General features: G+C 43.6%; 1 protein-coding gene across 5 annotated transcripts in view; it reads right to left on the bottom strand.

The window, feature by feature from the left end:
* Nucleotides 1-17,455, bottom strand: part of Cryzl1 (crystallin zeta like 1) — a 39,895-nt gene that overhangs the window by 14,520 nt on the left and 7,920 nt on the right. For all 5 annotated transcript variants that reach the window (XM_031364413.1, XM_031364415.1, XM_031364416.1 and 2 more), the window contains exons 2-6: nucleotides 13,100-13,171; nucleotides 10,347-10,424; nucleotides 6,944-7,016; nucleotides 3,154-3,198; nucleotides 2,111-2,179 (exon numbers count right to left, since the gene is read on the bottom strand). In XM_031364413.1, coding sequence (XP_031220273.1) covers nucleotides 2,111-2,179; nucleotides 3,154-3,198; nucleotides 6,944-7,016; nucleotides 10,347-10,424; nucleotides 13,100-13,165 — 331 coding nt within the window. In that variant the 5' untranslated portion in view covers nucleotides 13,166-13,171. The remainder of the gene's footprint in view (nucleotides 1-2,110; nucleotides 2,180-3,153; nucleotides 3,199-6,943; nucleotides 7,017-10,346; nucleotides 10,425-13,099; nucleotides 13,172-17,455) is intronic.

Below are 17,455 nucleotides of genomic sequence, written 5' to 3' on the forward strand. Positions count from 1 at the left end.
TCGAACTCAGGAATCCACCTGCCTCTGCCTCCCAAGTGCTGGGATTAAAGGCGTGCGCCACCACAGCCGGCCACAATAGTGCTCCTAAAGCATAGCACTTTTACCAGTAAGCATCTCTCTGCAGCCCTACCCTCAGCTCACTTCACCATCCTTACAACCAAACAAGCCCAAGTCTTACCAAAGTCCCGAAGGCCCACACAAGTGACCATGCCACAAATGATGGCACTTTTGTGGGACTGCACCCTCAGGCTGCGGCACCCCTGCTGTCTCCAGGTGGACTGTACCAGAGTTAAAGAGACTTAGGAAGAAAGCATGCCTGGTGTGTCCAGGGCAGAAGTAACTGCTATGAGGAGAAATTCCTGCATTCTGAGGTCACCTTAGGGGTGATCCATGCTGAGTACACTGCAGAAGAAATGCATTTTGTTTTTCCTTCTTTCACTGATCACTTAGGGGTCATAACTTTGGTGGTCACTTGCTAATATTTTAAAGATTTTTCATATGGATGTGTCCATGTGTACAGACATGTGTACTGCAGGCCATATGTGTGCATGTCCATGGAAGTCAGAGGAGGTGTCAGGTCCCCTGAAGCTGAATCACAGATGGTTGTGAGCCACCATGTGGGTACTGGGAACTGAACTCAGGCGCTCTGGAAGAGACGCAAGTCTCTTCAGCACCAAGCCGCTCTCTAGTCCCAGTGGTGGTCACTCTTAGAGGATGTAGACTGTTCTGAGATAGGTCCTCGCTTTATAGCCCAGGCCTTGAACTCTAGATCCTCTGTCTCTGGCCTAAGTGCTAGGAACACAGCCATGTTCTACCACAGCTAGATTAGAGGACCCCTAAGGAAACATTGAATCCCAGCTCCCTCCTCAGACTCTCCGCAATTGTTTACTCCATAGACTTCAGACACTTCTGGACTATAATCCACCTTCCTGACTTATACATAAAAACAGGGAAGAAATATCATTTGGAACTTAAACTTTATACCTAGGCTCAATGTGTTCATTTCCTTCTGATCTACAATTCTTCAGAGCTGGACTGGGGTGCAGTCGATGGCAGAGCACATGCTCAGCAAGCAGGAGGCTCGGGGCTTCGTCCCCAGGGCCTTAAAGCACTCACCCCTGCCTATCAGGCTTTGTCTTGTTGCTGTTTTTTTTTTTTTTTTTCTTTAAAGCCATTTGGTTGTATGTATGTGCTCATGTGTATTTGGATATACATATACATGCACATGCACATGTGGAAACCACAGTTACATGTGAGGTGTCTTCCTCAACCATTCACAATCCTACTTTTTGAAATAAGATCTCTCATCAAACTTGGTGCCCTCAGTTGGTTAGGATGCCTGGCCCGCAAGCCTTGAGGATCCTCCTGTCCCTGCTGTCCTCGCACTGAGGCCCCTGGATTTTTCTGTGGCTTCTGGGGTTCTAGAACAAGTCCTCAGGGTTGTGGAGTAGGTTCTTCACTGCTCGAGCTGCCTCTCCAGCTGCTGCTGTCTCATTTTACGGCGTCAGCTTCTACAGCAAGAGGGGCCACCTATTAGCCCTAGTTCCTAAATGTTCTTTATTTCCTCCAGTTGCACAGGAGATGAAGTATCTTTTCAGTATTTTCAGGACATGTATATGCATTTAGGAAATGGTCAAAATGTAATTTCTCGTGAAAAATAAAACTGAATACTGATCAAACTCTATTAGCAACAAAAACCAAATATAAGCTTTTTAAATTTTTTTCTGCCTCAGCTTTGACAAATACTATCTAAATTGTGTACTTTTTGTTTGTTTGTTTTAGTTAGTAACAAAGAGTTCAATGATATAGTTCTTGCTTAGCAGGCTGAAAGTCCTAAGTTTTATCTCTAACAACACACACACACACACACACACACACACACACACACGCACACACACGCACACACACACACAAAGATAAGCCAAGAGCAAGACATTTACAAATTCTGATATGAATAATTTCACAGCCACAAGCAATGTTAATAACGCTTAATCTAAGCATTAATTTATAAATAACATAAGCCAGAAGTATTGACATAGCTAAGGAAAAGTCCCACTGCTCCCAGTGGAACAGGACCTATTCAGTTCTGAACGACAGACTGTTAACATACCCAGGTAATGCTCATGCACTCGAATAACTTCACAGAGTCCAGGGTCTTCTGAATCCAAAGGCAAAATTCCTAAAAATTAAAACAAGAAGCTTAAGGGGAAAATTCTCTCAATGAACTCATTCCCTATGAGATATGTTCATGTAGCCTCTGTGCAGTGGAGTTGATGTAAAGATGGCCACTGTCACGTAGCCGAGCTGGAGTGCCGGGGTCCTTGAGGCCAGTTTCCCCCGTGTGGTTTCCCAGGATGTGCCCTGAACAGAACCCCGCTTTTCTCGAGGCTACTCAAGTTCTAAGTCTGCTCTCTTACAAAAAGAAACATAGGCAATACAGAGTATTACTGACTTCTTGGATAAATAAGAATACAATCATCAGTTCTTCATGAAAATGCAAGTCAGAGGCCCTGTGAAAGCTGAAGACATGCTTTCTCACACATCTGATCTTTAACAGACTTTGCCAAGGCTTGGAGGGTGCCTTCTATGAAGATGAGGAATACTCAGACAGTTATGAAAGTGGAGTTCACATGTAGCTGCATGACTGTCTAGGACACAAGCATGTTTACAGTGATTACACGTTTATAGTGATTATGGATTTAAGAATTACAAATTGCTTCAAGCTCATTTTTTAGTTTTACAAGAAGAGCAGAGAGCTCACTCCATCAACAATCTTATAACAAGTATAGGCCTCTGACTTTTTCTAGACACTTCAGTCTGACCAGGCAGTAGGGACTAGGTCGGAGAGCAGAACATGGAGGGAAGACATACTCTGGCTGGCTTTTGTCTGTGACTGCCCAACAGCCAGTGGCAGCAAGCCTGAAGTGCTCTGCTGAGGGCAAGCTCTCCATTTTCTTCAGTAGCCGATACTTGAGGACAAATTTCAAAAGCCAGGAAAATATTTTTACTTTTGGGATGCTAGGATTGAATGTACTACACTTCCAGCCAAAGACAGTGTTTTTATCTGAAGTGAGGTCACAGTGAGCATTACTATTTACACAGAAGAAAGATGGCTGACAACAGAGTTGTGAGGACTTGGGAACCATGACTTACCGACCACTTCATCATCTGGCTGAAAGAACGATACCTTCCTGCCAACTAAAGAGCAGAAATAAGGAAGCATCAACATCACAAGACTATATTGAATTATTTGTTTATTTTATTATGTGTACGGGTGTTCTGGCCACATGTATATCTGTGTATAATGTGTGTGTTTGGTTCCCATGGAAGCCAAAGAGGGCATTGGATTCTCTGATACTTGTGTTACAGACAGTTGTGAGGCACCCTGTGGGTGCTGGGAAGAATCAAAGTTGGGTCTTCTGAAAGAGCAACCAGTGCTCTCAAGTGCTGAGCCATCTTGCTAGCTCCCTACATTTAATTTTTATTTGACTATGAAAGCAAATAGAAAAGCCAACTATAGCAGGCAATGCCTGGAATACCAGCACTTAGGACGTAGAGTCATGAGGCTCAAGAGGTCAGAGTCATCCTTGGCTCCATATCAAATCAAAGGCCAGCCTGGGCTACATGAGATCCTGTCCTCCAAAAAACAGCCAACTAAAAAAAAAATTAAATGAAATAATTTTCAGGGTTGTAAAAATTCACTCAATCGAAGGGCCAAGAACATGTGGGGTATAGGATGATCTATGAGTTGCATAGGGTAGAACACGTCAAGTCTTCTTTCTTTAGAAAATCTGAAGCCCGCAGGTGTTGACACTATGGGGAAATCTGGTTCTGGGTCACTGCCAATGTGGCTAACTTTCAGGAGACAGGTGCAAAGAGAAATCATCTCTGTGAGCTTCTGACGGCTGCTCTCAACCCCCAACCCCTAACACACACACACCTTGTACTGGGCACATCTGCCATCATCTGAGTGGGGGCTTTCAGCTACACGGGCAGAATCCAATGACTCACATGACCTTGACAAGGTTAGGGAGATGGCTCAGTAGTTAAGAGCACTTGCTGTTCCTGCACCCATGTGGTAGCTTAAGTTTCAGGGGATCTGATGCCTTCTCTGTTTTCTACAGGTGCACAATACACACATGCAGGCACCTACTCATATACATATTAAAAACATTTTTATTAGTTAAAAAATAATATAAAAAATTACTCTGACTTGGTAAGTAAATTCTGATTGGTACCCAGAAGTTTCTGGAACTTTCTTTTTAAAGTTTATTACTATTCTATCATTATTGTTTTGTACAAGAATCCATTGCATGGCAATTGTATGGAGGTCAGAGGACAACGTTTGTGCAACGAGAGAATGGACCCAGGCTGTCAGGGTTATGTAGCAAAGTGCTTTCACTGGCTGAGCCATCTCTCTGACCTAGTTCTTGGAGCTGTGGACTCTCGCCATATGATACTCTTCCTTTGTCCAGCCCTAAATGTGTGTGTGTGTGCGTGTGCATGGACATAGTGTACACACACATACACACACACTTACACGGTAATACACACACACACTCCTCTGCCAACAGTCAACTCATTTGAGTATTTTTGTTCTAAGAGCTATGAGATGAAATAGGAAGAAAACACTTCAGTGTTGTTGAATACTTTGGGCTCAGAACCCTCCTATAAACTTTATAATATAGTATGTCTTATATCATGTCTTATAGTATGCCTTACACTATACCTTATAGCATGCCTTATTACATATGGTATTATTCTTCTAGTCTACAGACAAGGAAACTGAAGCAAAATGGCCCCAGAATTATTCATTGTTTGGTACCAAGCTAGTGTTTAAGCCCACATCCCGTCTTGCTTGCTTCCTCTGGGGACCCGTCCTGCGCTGTCACCTCCACTTCTCCTGGCTCCCAACCCACTCCACTTTTCCTCCTGTCTCCTGGGATCACATGCTTGCTTTTCCTCACTCCTTTCACACTTCTCCTGATTTCACCATCCCTCAATCTCTGCTGTTCCAAAAGGTTCCTCTGTTTCTACTGCCTCATTAGCTCGTCAACTCTGACTGGTTTTGAAGTATACATATGGACAACTCTCCTATGGAATCCTCTCCTGCATAGAGTGCTCATCCTCCAGAATCAGCTCAGGCAACTGCTTACTAGCGATTCCACAGGACAGGTCATTACCTTTCTTGAACTCAACAGTGTGAGCTCACCTGGTTATGTCATATACCTTATTCATAAACCTTTTCCAATCTCCCTGAGGCCAATTGCTTATCAACTCCTGCTGACTTCCTTTCCTCACTCCTGCTTCCCTCAGTCCCTCTTCTGTCATCACTGTCTAGCTTATGGACTTTGTGACATGATTCATGTTGGTCTCTGCCCCTACCAGTCCTCTTCCTAGGGACTGGTCTGCCACTCCCTTTAACAGTAATCTAGTAATCTCATTTGCACTGCTCACCAAGAGTCTGGCTGGCTCTGGTCTACCCTCCTGTTTGTGTCTTTCTGAGAACACATCTGTGTTCATACATTCTTTTGTTCTCCTATATTTGAGGAATAATGCTCCTTTTTTTCTGCCCGTTCTCAGGACTGAACCCACGGCCTGTGCATGCTAGGCAAGCGCTTTACCACCAAGCTACTTACTTAACCCCAAACATCATCCTTTCCATAATGTTTACAAACAAGTCCAAGTTACTTGTATCAGTTAACTTTAGACCAAAATGTACATAATCATCAGCAACTGCATTAAATGAAGTTTTCAGTTTGCTTTAAATGAAGGATGTAAAAATAAAGCAGTTTAATCTGGATATCCAAAAGTCAGAATTGCCATTTCTGATGAGAAATAACCAATGAGTTTGTTTTGATCACCCCGCAGTATTTTTAAAGTAAATAATGATTTTAATAATAGAATAAGAAGCCTGAGCATCTGAAATAATGATTTTAATGTATAGAATAAGAAGCCTGAGTGTTTCTGAGTAGGGCTAGATCACTCAGTAGGAGGCACTCATAACCAGCATTCGTCCACTCAGCTCACATAGGAATCAATGTGAGCTTTGGAATAAGTCTATAGGGTGGACTATATTTGAATTTTAATTGTAATTTTACTTAAACACGGATGATACTTTTACTTATCTAAGCAATCGTAGCCTCCTTTAATCTGGTCAGATTGTAGTAAAAAGTGTAATTAGATGATCATTAAATTCATCTGTTGCTTACCCATTCCACATTTAATAAGACAACACCTGTCCTTGAAACTTACCAATAAGAAAAACACAAACATACAAATAAGCAGATCATTATAAAAGCTCAAAAGAAAGCCAGGCTCTGGGATTCAGGTGCCACATCACAAAAATTCAAAACAATGGGGCTGGCGAGATGGCTCAGCGGGTAGGAGCACTGACTGCTCTTCCTGAGTTCAGATCCCAGCAACCACATGGTGACTCATAACCACCCGTAATGAGATCTGATGCCCTCTTCTGGTGAGTCTGAAGACAGCTACAGTGAATTACGCTGGAGCGAGCGGGGCCGGAGCGAGCGGGCCGGAGCTGTACAGCTTCAGTGTACACATAAAAATTCAAAACAATTACATTTGAGTCAAAAACCTAAATTCTTACTGAAGTATAAAGTTCTTCAATCATAAACTCAATCCTAGTTTCAACTTTTAAAAGTGATTTTTAATAAATTTATTTTATAAAACATATTGTTTATGTGTTGGTAACTTTATTAGCTATTATTAAACTTCTTTCTTTCTTCTTTTGTTTCTTTCTTTTTTTTTTTCTGAGACAGGGTTTCTCTGTAGCCCTGGAACTCTCTTGGAAGGCCAGGCTGACCTTGGACTCACAGAATTCCGCCCACCTCTGCCTCTGCCTCTAGTGTGCTGGGTAAAGGCGTGCCCACCAGTGCCTCGCCTCAATTCCTTTTATATAGAGAATACAGATAATACTTACCCTCTAATACAATTCCAGCAACTTCTCTTCCAACAGGGAAGAAATCCTTTTCCATCTTCATTTCTGCCAGAAGCTAAATCATGACAATGTGTCATCATATTATTGTCAAGAATAGAGTCTGGATTTACATGGTAACACAATACTATAATCCCATCAGTCACCTTAGCAGCAGCATACTGGAGGCAGAGGCAGGAAATCTTAAGTTGGAGGCTAGTCTGAGCAACAGTGAGCTCTCATGGCCGACCTGGGCTACAGAGTGGATCAGAAACCAAAACGACAACAAAAACCCATCTCTGACATATGAGAAGGTGGGACAACAAATACTCAAGCTACAGAATAGCAAATATGATTCACTTTCAGAATGACAATAAATAATGAAAATTACAAGAACTGTCACAAACTCCCCTGCTCCAGAGTGGGAACCGTAAGCTGCTGAGGCCTGTGACACAGAACCAAGTCCAGGCTGTTACCAGTCAATCACCAGGACATCCTTAACATTTGCTCTGTCAAGATGAAGTGAAATTTTGTCCACAGACAATCTCAGGTGGCCAAGCATGGTTTCCCAGTCACCTTACCATTCAAGTAAGGTGAGGGAGAGCAGACGGAGCACTGCTGACAGGGATGTGGCCTTCTCACACCCTCTAAGGATCACCTGCTTTGGGCTAGCCTTGCCTAGCCTGTAGGAAGCCCCAAGTCCCAGCTCAGGAAGGCTGAGTTGTACAAGCCTGCACCCCCGAGGTGGGGCAAGGGTGTCAGGATCTTCTGCTAAGGCCAGTCTGAGATTCCGTCTTAAAGAAAAGCAGCCACCATTGCTTTCCTCAGTCCCAGGTTAGAGAGCTTAAGGCAGGAGTGCTGGGGAGTCATGGGAAACTGAGATGATTCCGACTTATGGTAAGTACAGAGGTTTTGGGTTTGTCTGTTTGGTTTTTTTTTAAAGATTTATTTATTTTTATTTTATGTGTATGAATGTTTTGGCTACGTGTACGTATGTAAAAGCACCACATGAGTGCCTGGTGCCTACAGAGGTCAGGGACTGGGTTGGATGTCTTGGAACTGAAGTTACAGATGGTTGTAAGCTGCCATGTGCGTGCTGGGAACTAAATCTAGGTGCTCTACAAGGACAACAAAAACTCTTGATTGCTAAGCCAGCTCTCCAGCCCACCATCATTTTTCAATTAAAAATCAATTAAACAAAACAAAAGAGAAGCCCTTATATACACTGACTTTCAAGACGTTTCTCTTTTAATGTGGAACTTCACACTTTTCTTAGGACATTCATATGACTTCCTTATGGAAATACTGGGGATTCTATTCTCTCTCTCTCTCTCTCTCTCTCTCTCTCTCTCTCTCTCTCTCTCTCTCTCTCTCTTGTGTGTGTGTGTGTGTGTGTATGTACACGTGGTATGTGTGTGGTATTTGAGTATGTAGTAAGTGGTGGTGTGTGTGGTGTGTATAATGTGTTGTGTGCCTGCATATTTTCCTATATTAATATACTGTCTTCAAAAAGACATCCTGCTTAGCAGCATGTAATAGTACATTCAACTGCTGTTTGTCATTTCTTTTTGTTAGTGGCAGAGTGCCATTCATAAGGTCCAGGTTCCATCATCGATATCACAGCCTGGAATCTGTGCAGGTCCTATAAGGTTCGATCGTAGCCGTGATGGACAGCATCCCTCCTAGGTAGACACACGTTAGCCATTTCCCCAGCTGTAGTCATGGACATATAAAATGTGTGCCCAGGGGGCCGGAGAAATGGCTCAGCGGGTAAGAGCACTGACTGCTCTTCCAGAGGTCCTGAGATCGGGTCCCAGCAACCACATGGTGGCTCACAGCCACCCATAATGAGATCTGATGCCCTCTTCTGGTGCGTCTGAAGACAGCTACAATGTATTACTCTGGAGAGAGTGGGGCTGGAGTGAGCAGAAGTCCTGAGTTCAATTCCCAGCAGCCACATGATGGCTCATGGCCATCTGTACAGCTACAGTGTATTCATACGTATAAAATAAATAAATAATCTTTTTTTTAAAAAAGTGTGCCCTGGGCTGGAGAGATGGCTCAGTGGGTAAGAGCACCAACTGCTCTTCGGAAGGTCATGAGTTCAAATCCCAGCAACCACATGGTGGCTCACAACCACCTGTAATGAAATCTGACGCCCCTTTCTGGTGCGTCTGAAGACAGCTACAGTGCACTCATTTATAATAATAAATTAATCTTTAAAAAAAAAAAAAAAAGTGTGCCCAAATCAGTTTCTTGTCTGCATTCCTTACTGCTGCAGCCTGAATTGGCTCTTCCCACACTGACTGACCCTCATGCCCAGTGTGACTGGCATGGAAAAGGACTTTACAAAGGCAATTAGCCGTAAGTGAAGTTGTGTGGTAGATTCCTAACTGTCAGGACTGGGGACCTAGGATGACGAGATACCAGGAGCAGCACACACAGAAGAAAGGCATGATGACACAGCCAGGACGTCATCTGAACCCTGAAGGATGGGCTAGAGACAACCATGCTTACACAGTAATCTCAGGCATGTACTGGTCAAAACATGGGTTAAAATAAATGTCAGTGGTTCAGGTCAAAAGACCAAACAAGACCCACAATCAAACAAACAACAAGTTCCCTAAAACAAAAACAGGAGAAAAGTCTGATGTGGGGGTTATACACACCTATAATCCCAGTACCTGGGAAGCCGAGGCAGGAGGGCCATGAGTTTAGGGTCACCCTGGGCTACATAGTGAGATCTTGTCTGACAACAAAACCTGAGAAAACTTATCACGATTCATTTAACTATCTGTCATTATTAACTGTGGCACATTTATTCACTTATCTTTATTAACTGTTTACTTATTTTTTTAAGACAAGGTCTCACCGTGTGGCCCTTCCTTACTTGGAACTTGCTGTGTAGACTAGAACTGCCTCAGACTCTCAGAAGCTGGCGCTTCCTGGGTACTGGGTTTAAAGGTATGTGCCAGCACGCCTGCACCAAAGACACAGGTTTTATGGCCAAAATAAAGATAACTGTGGGTGATACGAGACTGGAGACAAGTGTTTGTGAGACAGAGAGTAACAAGAATACAGATCATAGCTAAAAATCTTAGCAAGAAATGCATACAGTTCAGTGGCCAATAACTGTTCCTACTTTCTATTTTTATTGTATTTATGAAGGTAATTTCTTCCTTGACCTATAGGACTTAATAGTAGAAGTTTTCAGACTTCTCCAAAATAAATTTTATAAAATATTTCCACATAATGATATAAAACACAAATCAGTCCACTTACCTCAATATAAAAATATTTGAGTTTCAAGTTCAGTTTTTCTAAGAAGTAATTTCTTGGCATTGTGCATTCAGTTACTATTAGATACTAACTACACTTGGACACCCTGGTCCCCCTTCGGCACCAGTACCTTTGTGTTTATGTGGCTCAGGGCACAAGCTTTAACTTGAACTCTCACAAAGTTATCCTCTGTGACAGGAACATTTTCCTAGAACCAAATAACAGAAGCTTGTGTTATATATCCTGTGAGAACATTCGTTCACCTTGTGAAAATGTCCACATAGAACTGAAAATGTAAGACTAATGCCAAGTCTCACGAGCATCCTAAGTTTAAAGGTACAAAGAAGCACCTAATAGTATATGATAAGAAAAGGACAAAGAAAAACTAGGCATTGTCATTTTTAAAACATTCATATTTTTATTTTAGAAGCATTCAAACACCAGCCCAGACACTGCTTCATAAACCCAAAGGGCAGACACTGTATTTTAACTTAAATACTTCAAGCTGTCAAATCTTTACAGTTCACATACAACAAACAGCTTTTACTGAAATTTGAAATTTCAGTAAGGCAACCAAGGCAAAACTGAAGCATTCAGTGTCATCTGACTAAATGATTAAATACAGCATCACTTCTGCTGGGCATCTATACTCCAGACCCTGAGTGACATGAGGACAGACCCTGTACACAGCTCCATGAACCATCATGGGGATCACTGTGTTTTATTTGCCACACAAAGCATCCTGGGAGCACTTATACTAAATCTCGAATTTTCTGTTTAGTGATACAGATGAAGGCATTAATATTGATGAATTTGTTAATTATACCTAGAGATGAGTTTTACTGGGATGCAGCCAAGCCTTAGGTTCTTTTTCTAATGGTGGCTGGAGGTTAGCAGACTGAAGCTTAGATCTGCAGTATCTGCTTTCGTCCTGAAACCCACAGAGAGATGATCTGGCTTGATGCAGACCTTTCTAACAATCAGCACTAAGTCACTCAAAGCTTAATGAGAAAGGTAAGTTTAGGAAGCTCCTAAATTCATGTAGAAAATAAGGCTTTTCTCTCCAATTTAATACTACAGACATTTCCTATTATGTCTGAAAACTTGCTTCTGCATAGTGCTCACAGTGAGTGGTGGCCGAGGATCTGTGGATGCTCCATAAGAGTGTGCTACTGAGCTCCATCCCTTTACCTGGGTCCATTGTGTACCAGGTAGGCTTGGAGCTTGCTCTGCCTTCCTGGTACTTTTCACAGCATAACCAATTCAGCAACTCCTTTTAAAAAGCACTTTATTGCCAGGCAGTGGTGGCGCAAGCCTTTAATCCTAGCACTTGGGAGGCAGAGACAGGCAGATTTCTGAGTTCGAGGCCAGCCTGGTCTACAGAGTGAGTTCCAGGACAGCCAGGGCCACACAGAGAAACCCTGTCTCAAAAAACCAAAAAAATAAAATAATAAAATAAAAAGCACTTAATTTAAAATTATGTGTATATGTGATTGTAGTTTGTGTACATGAGTGCAGTGCCCATGGAGGCCAGAGAGGGCGCCAGATCCTCTGGAACTGGACTTCTGGGTAATTGTGAGCCACCTGTCATGGGTGCTGGGAACCAAACTTGAGTCCTCAGCCCTGCAGCAGCTCCTTTAAAACTACAGCCCTGGCTCAGCGGGTAAGAGCGCCGACTGTTCTTCCGAAGGTCCTGAGTTCAAATCCCAGCAACCAGATGGTGGCTCACAACCACCCGTAATGAGATCTGACGTGCTCTTCTGGTATGTCTGAAGACAGCTACAATGTACTTATTTATAATAATAAATAAATCTTTGGGCCAGAGCTAGTGGGGTTGACCGGAGCAAGCAGAGGTCCTAAAGTCAATTCCCAACAACCAGATGAAGGCTCACATCTATCTGTACAGCTACAGTGTACTCATATGCATAAAATACATAAATAAATCTTTAAAAAAAAGACTCCAGTCACACTACAACTCGAACCACCATTGTCACAAAAAGTCAAGGGGAATAATAGGGGAAGGTGGCTTCAGCTCTTGCTCATTTCATTCCACTTGACTAATAAACACATTTAAAAGTGAGTTTGGGGCCGTGGTAAAGGCAGGTGAAGGTGCTGTCCCACAAGCCTGGCAATCTGAGTTTGGTTCCTGGCACCAATGTAAAGGTAAAAGAAGAGAACCAGCTTCAGACATGTCCTCTGACCTCTACATGTGTGTCATGGAATATGCACTGCCCATCTCTCTCTCCCTCCCTCCCCCCTTTCTCTCTCTCTCCCTTCCTCTCTCTGTCTTTCACATACATGTATACATATCACATCTCATGAAAAAGGGGGAATTATAGAAGACTCTGTGTCTTTCATGCACACACAGACACACACATATACACTCATAAGACACATACACTCACAAGACACACACACATAGATGCACGTACACACTCACAAGCCCCACACGTATATTCACACACACACACACACACACACACACACACACACACACAAACACACACACACACACACACACTACTCTGATGGTTAGTGCTCTTATGGCCTGGAAGCCAGGGCCGCTCAGGGGAGCAAGCCTGTGGGCAGTGGTCTTGATGGCATTTAGTGAGATGGAAAGCCTCACTCACAGCACATGGAGCCATTCCACGGCCGGGTCCTGTGTGTGACAGAGCTGGGCAGCAGCTGCACTCATCTCCCTGAATGCCATGTGACAAGCCGCCTCGTGCCTCAGCGGCTGCGACTTCAGCTTGGGACTGAGAGATAAGCACTTTCTCCCTCAAGTTTCTTCTGCCTGAGCATTTTCTCTTAGTAACCAAAACCAAGCAAAGGCAACTACGTATGGAAAGAAAATATGTTATCTCAAGTAATAATTATTCTTACCTTTTCTTGAAATACAAATGTTACTTCTTCATTTGTAGAACTCTGTTGAAAATACAAGCCTTTCATGGTTACCTATGCAAACAAAAAAAGATACAAGTTTAAAAAAAAAAAAAGTCTTGAGCGCTAGAGCTAGTGGTTAGGAGCACTTCTGCTCTTTCAGGCAACCCAGGTCCAATTCCTAGCACCCACATGGTGTTCCACAACGATCTGAGACCCTCTTCTGGCCTTAAGCACTAGGTGTGCACATGGTACACAGACAATACATGCAGGCAAAACACTTCTACAGATAAAGCAAAAATTTAAGCAAAATTTAAAAACTAAAAATAATAACAATGAAGTCTATTTATTAAATGAAAGTAAACTGGAAAAGTCATCTAGACACAGAGGAAAAAGGGGCTATAAACATAACCCTCAAGCATATACATTCAGACAGCAATCAATCAGAAGAGCACATCAGAAGTGCTGCTGCTTGCCTGGGATGCCAGCACCATGGCTGGGTGATCTAGAGTTGAAGGCTAATCTGGGCTTTCACAAATGACAGAAAGAGAGGAGATACGGGTAGACAGAGATGAACTAGGATCAATACCCAACTATCACAGGAGCTTTCTAAAGGGTCAGGTTTCAGGTATGGTGGCACAGGCTAGATCCTGCATTTGGTAAGTTGAGGGAGAACTGCAAGTCTGAAGCTAGCCTGGATTAGATAGTAAGACTTTGTCTAAAAAGAAAGGGGGTATGGGGTTGTTAAGAGCACTGGCTGCTCTTCCCCAGGTCCTGAGTTCAATTCCCACAACCACATGGTGGCTCACAACTATCTGTAATGGGATCCGATGCCCTCTTCTGGTGTGTCTGAAGACAAGGACAGTGTCATGTACATAAAATAAATAAATCTTAAAAAGAGAAAGTAAAAAAGAAAAAAGGGGGGAGGGGAGAATTTCCATTTCCTATTCAGTAACAAATATTGTGTATATTTAAAACAGAGCAACAAAAATGTCTTACAAGGGCCACACAAGCAGACTAAAAGTGTACAAAGGTAATCAAATGCTTTTAAGAATTAAGCCCGTAAGAGTGGACAGCCAAGACACTCACTGAAATTGTGGTCTGGGGCTGGAGAGATGGCTCAGAAGTTAAGAGCGCCGACTGCTCTTCTGAAGGTCTTGAGTTCAAATCCCAGCAACCACATGGTGGCTCACAACCATCCATAATGAGATCTGATGCCCTCTTCTGGTGTATCTGAAGACAGCTACAGTATACTTACATATAATAAATAAATAAATCTTTAAAAAAAAAAAAGAAATTGTGGTCTGGATTCTTCTGGGGCATTCTTGTTTTCGTAAGTCCCACTGTATAATGAATGCTGACCTCAAACTCAGGGGTTAGAGGGTGTGCTATGTCCAAATCCTACTAAGCCTTTCCAGTTTTTATTTTTTTAATGAAATGTGTTTAGATTTATTTATGTGTATGAGTGTTGCGCTTGCACACGTGCATGTGTACAAGCTGTGTGCCTTGTGCCTGAAGAGGCTAAAGAGGAGCCCTCTGAGTGGAGCCACAGATGGTTAGGAGCCACCAGGTGTGTGCTGGGAAGAAAACAGAGTCCCCTGGAAGCAGCCACTGCTCTTCACTGCTGAGCCACCTCCTCAGCACCCCCTTTTATTTTTTAATTAAAATGTTTTGGTTTGAATATCCATGTGTGGTATATAGTTCTGTGTACGGATGGACATGCACACATGTGCACGCATTCAGAGGCCAGAGCTGACACTGTTTCTTCTTCTCTCCATCTTATTTATATTTTGAGGGATAGGGTCTCACTATAAGCTTTGGCTGGCTTTGAACTCACAGAGATCCACTTGCTTCTGCTCTATGAGATCTAGGATTAAAAGTTTGAGCTATCATGTCCGGCCACCTTATTTTTTGAGACGGGGTCTCTCATCAAACCTAGAGCTCATCAATTCATCTAGACTAGCTGGCCAATGAGCACCCTTGTGCTGAATACATTGGAGAGAAGAGAACCTTAAGAAAATGTTTCCGTAAAATGGGGTTGTAGGCAAGCCTGCAGGGCATTTTCTTAGTGATTGATGGGGGAGGGCCCAGCCATTGTGAGTGAAGTCATATCTGGGCTGGTGGTCTATAAGAAAGCAGGTTGAGCAAGCTATGGAGAGCAAGCCAGTAGGGGGCATCCCTCCATGGCCTCTGCATCAGCTCCTGCCTCCAGGTTCCTGCCCTGCTTGAGTTCCTCAGTGATGGACTACAATATACAAGTGTAAGCCAGATAACCCTTTCCTCCCCAAGCTGTTTTTGGTCATGGTGTTTCTATCACAGCAATAGTGACCCTGACTAAGACACCCCCGTAGCTCCCCCAGGCTCTATCTCCATGGTGCTGCAATTACAAGCGTCTGTGGCTACGACTGGCTTACTTTTCACATGTATTCTTTGAGGGTCCAGAGAAGCTCTTCACGGCTGAGCCCCCAGGTCCTCTATAATCCCCCCTTTGCATGTGTCATGGTGTGTGTGTGTGTGTGTGTGTGTGTGTGTGTGTGTCCAGAGGATGGCATTGGGTATCTTCTCAGTAGGTCTTATCATCTTATATATTGAGACCAGGTCTCTCACTTGAATCCCATTGGCCTGGCCTAGACAGCTAGTTTGCGTTGAGATTCAGGATGACTGCTGTACACACCATTCTGTGAGTGTTAGGGCTCCAGACTCCAGCCCTCACCCTTGGACAGCAGAATCTTTGCCCACTGAGTGCTCTCCCCAGTCTTTTAAATGGAAGTATTTCAAGATGTTGATACCCTGGGAAGTTCTTAAATTATCTTTAAGGATCTCACAATTCTTCGTTGTTTTGTAAACTGCATCCCAAGTGGGCCTTGGGAACTCACTGTAGCTCAGACTGGCCTTGAGTCCCCAGCAGTTCCACTGCCTTGGCTTCCAGAGTGGTAGGATACAGGTCTGACCCACCTGCCTAGACTGTTTCATTTTCCAAGTGTAAACTTTACAGAAATATAGACAAGTGCGTGCAGACCCCTAGGGTAGAGTTTGTCCAGGGGAAGTGCATGTGCTCATGTCCCAACCTCTGAAGCTCTCTGTGCCTCTGTCAGGTTCTGACCTTCCTTCCCTAAGGTCATGTTCAGAACATTTGTGCGCTTACTTTTCACATTTACTGAATGGATGAGGAAGCTACATGCACCTCCATCTACCTAGCAGGGAGGCCATGGGAACCAAGGAAACCACGTCTTAAAGGGACTAAGAGTCACTAAGTTGACAGTCGTTACTTACAACTGTCACAGCAGTGATTTTTCTACTGAGCTGCTGATACGATGCATGCACCCACAACTACAACACTTTCTCCTGTGGACTCTTCAGTTGCTGATAGATCTGTTGTTTTAATCTGCAGGTACCAAAGCCAAAAACCAACCAACCAAACAAACAAAAGCGGGGTAGCTACTTTATAAATTACTAGATTTTCTGAGAGTTCATGATAGCAGCTCTTAAGCCAAGCATTGGTCCTCTGAACAAGAGGCCCGGCGACCTGCATAGCTCTCATGCCCATGAAATCAACTTTGGGTGCTAGGACCTCTGTGGACCTAAAAGACCTCTATAAAAGAGTTGTATTGAGTAGCTGAGTAACAGTTACTGCTCTCTAAGATGAGAAAATCAAATGCAGAAACTAACTACAAACACGCCTTTTAGACATGGAATTATGTAGCATGTCAACAGTGCATAAAGACGATGAAAACCATGGCCAACAGCAGGCCTTTATCAGCAGCTATGTGTATGTGTATGTGTGCATGCACGTGTGTGTGTGTACGTGTGCGTGTGAGTGCCTGTGTGCATGTACATGTTGGACTATGAGGGGAGAAGAACCTAAACAGACATAGCATGCATCTCCCACTTACGTATTTCAGCTTCTGCCCAGCTTTCTAGGCTAAGTGCATATTGATGTTCTAACTTATTCCACCCACAGTGTCTCAGCACAAACCTGTCTGATCAAGTCAGTGTGACTTAGCACCATAGTTGGTCCTACTGCAGTGTTTCCAGGCACAGCATAGTCCTTGAGGGTGCGCTGCCATAACCCACTGACTGACGAGCTGAGTGAATACATTCCAGATCCTCCCTCCTCTATACACTTTCAAAGTGGGAGGATCACAGCCACTACTCCACACTCCCAGGTCACCCTAGGTGGGAGGAGCACACCCACTACTCCACACCCCCAGGTCACCCTAGGTGGTGGAGCACACCTCACCTGCTCACACTCCCAGGTCACCCTAGGTGGGAGGAGCACACCTCACCTGCTCACACTCCCAGGTCACCCTAGGTGGGAGGAGCACACCCACTACTCCACACTCCCAGGTCACCCTAGGT

Source organism: Mastomys coucha, unplaced genomic scaffold, assembly GCF_008632895.1.
Source record: "Mastomys coucha isolate ucsf_1 unplaced genomic scaffold, UCSF_Mcou_1 pScaffold12, whole genome shotgun sequence".
Lineage (NCBI taxonomy): Eukaryota > Metazoa > Chordata > Mammalia > Rodentia > Muridae > Mastomys > Mastomys coucha.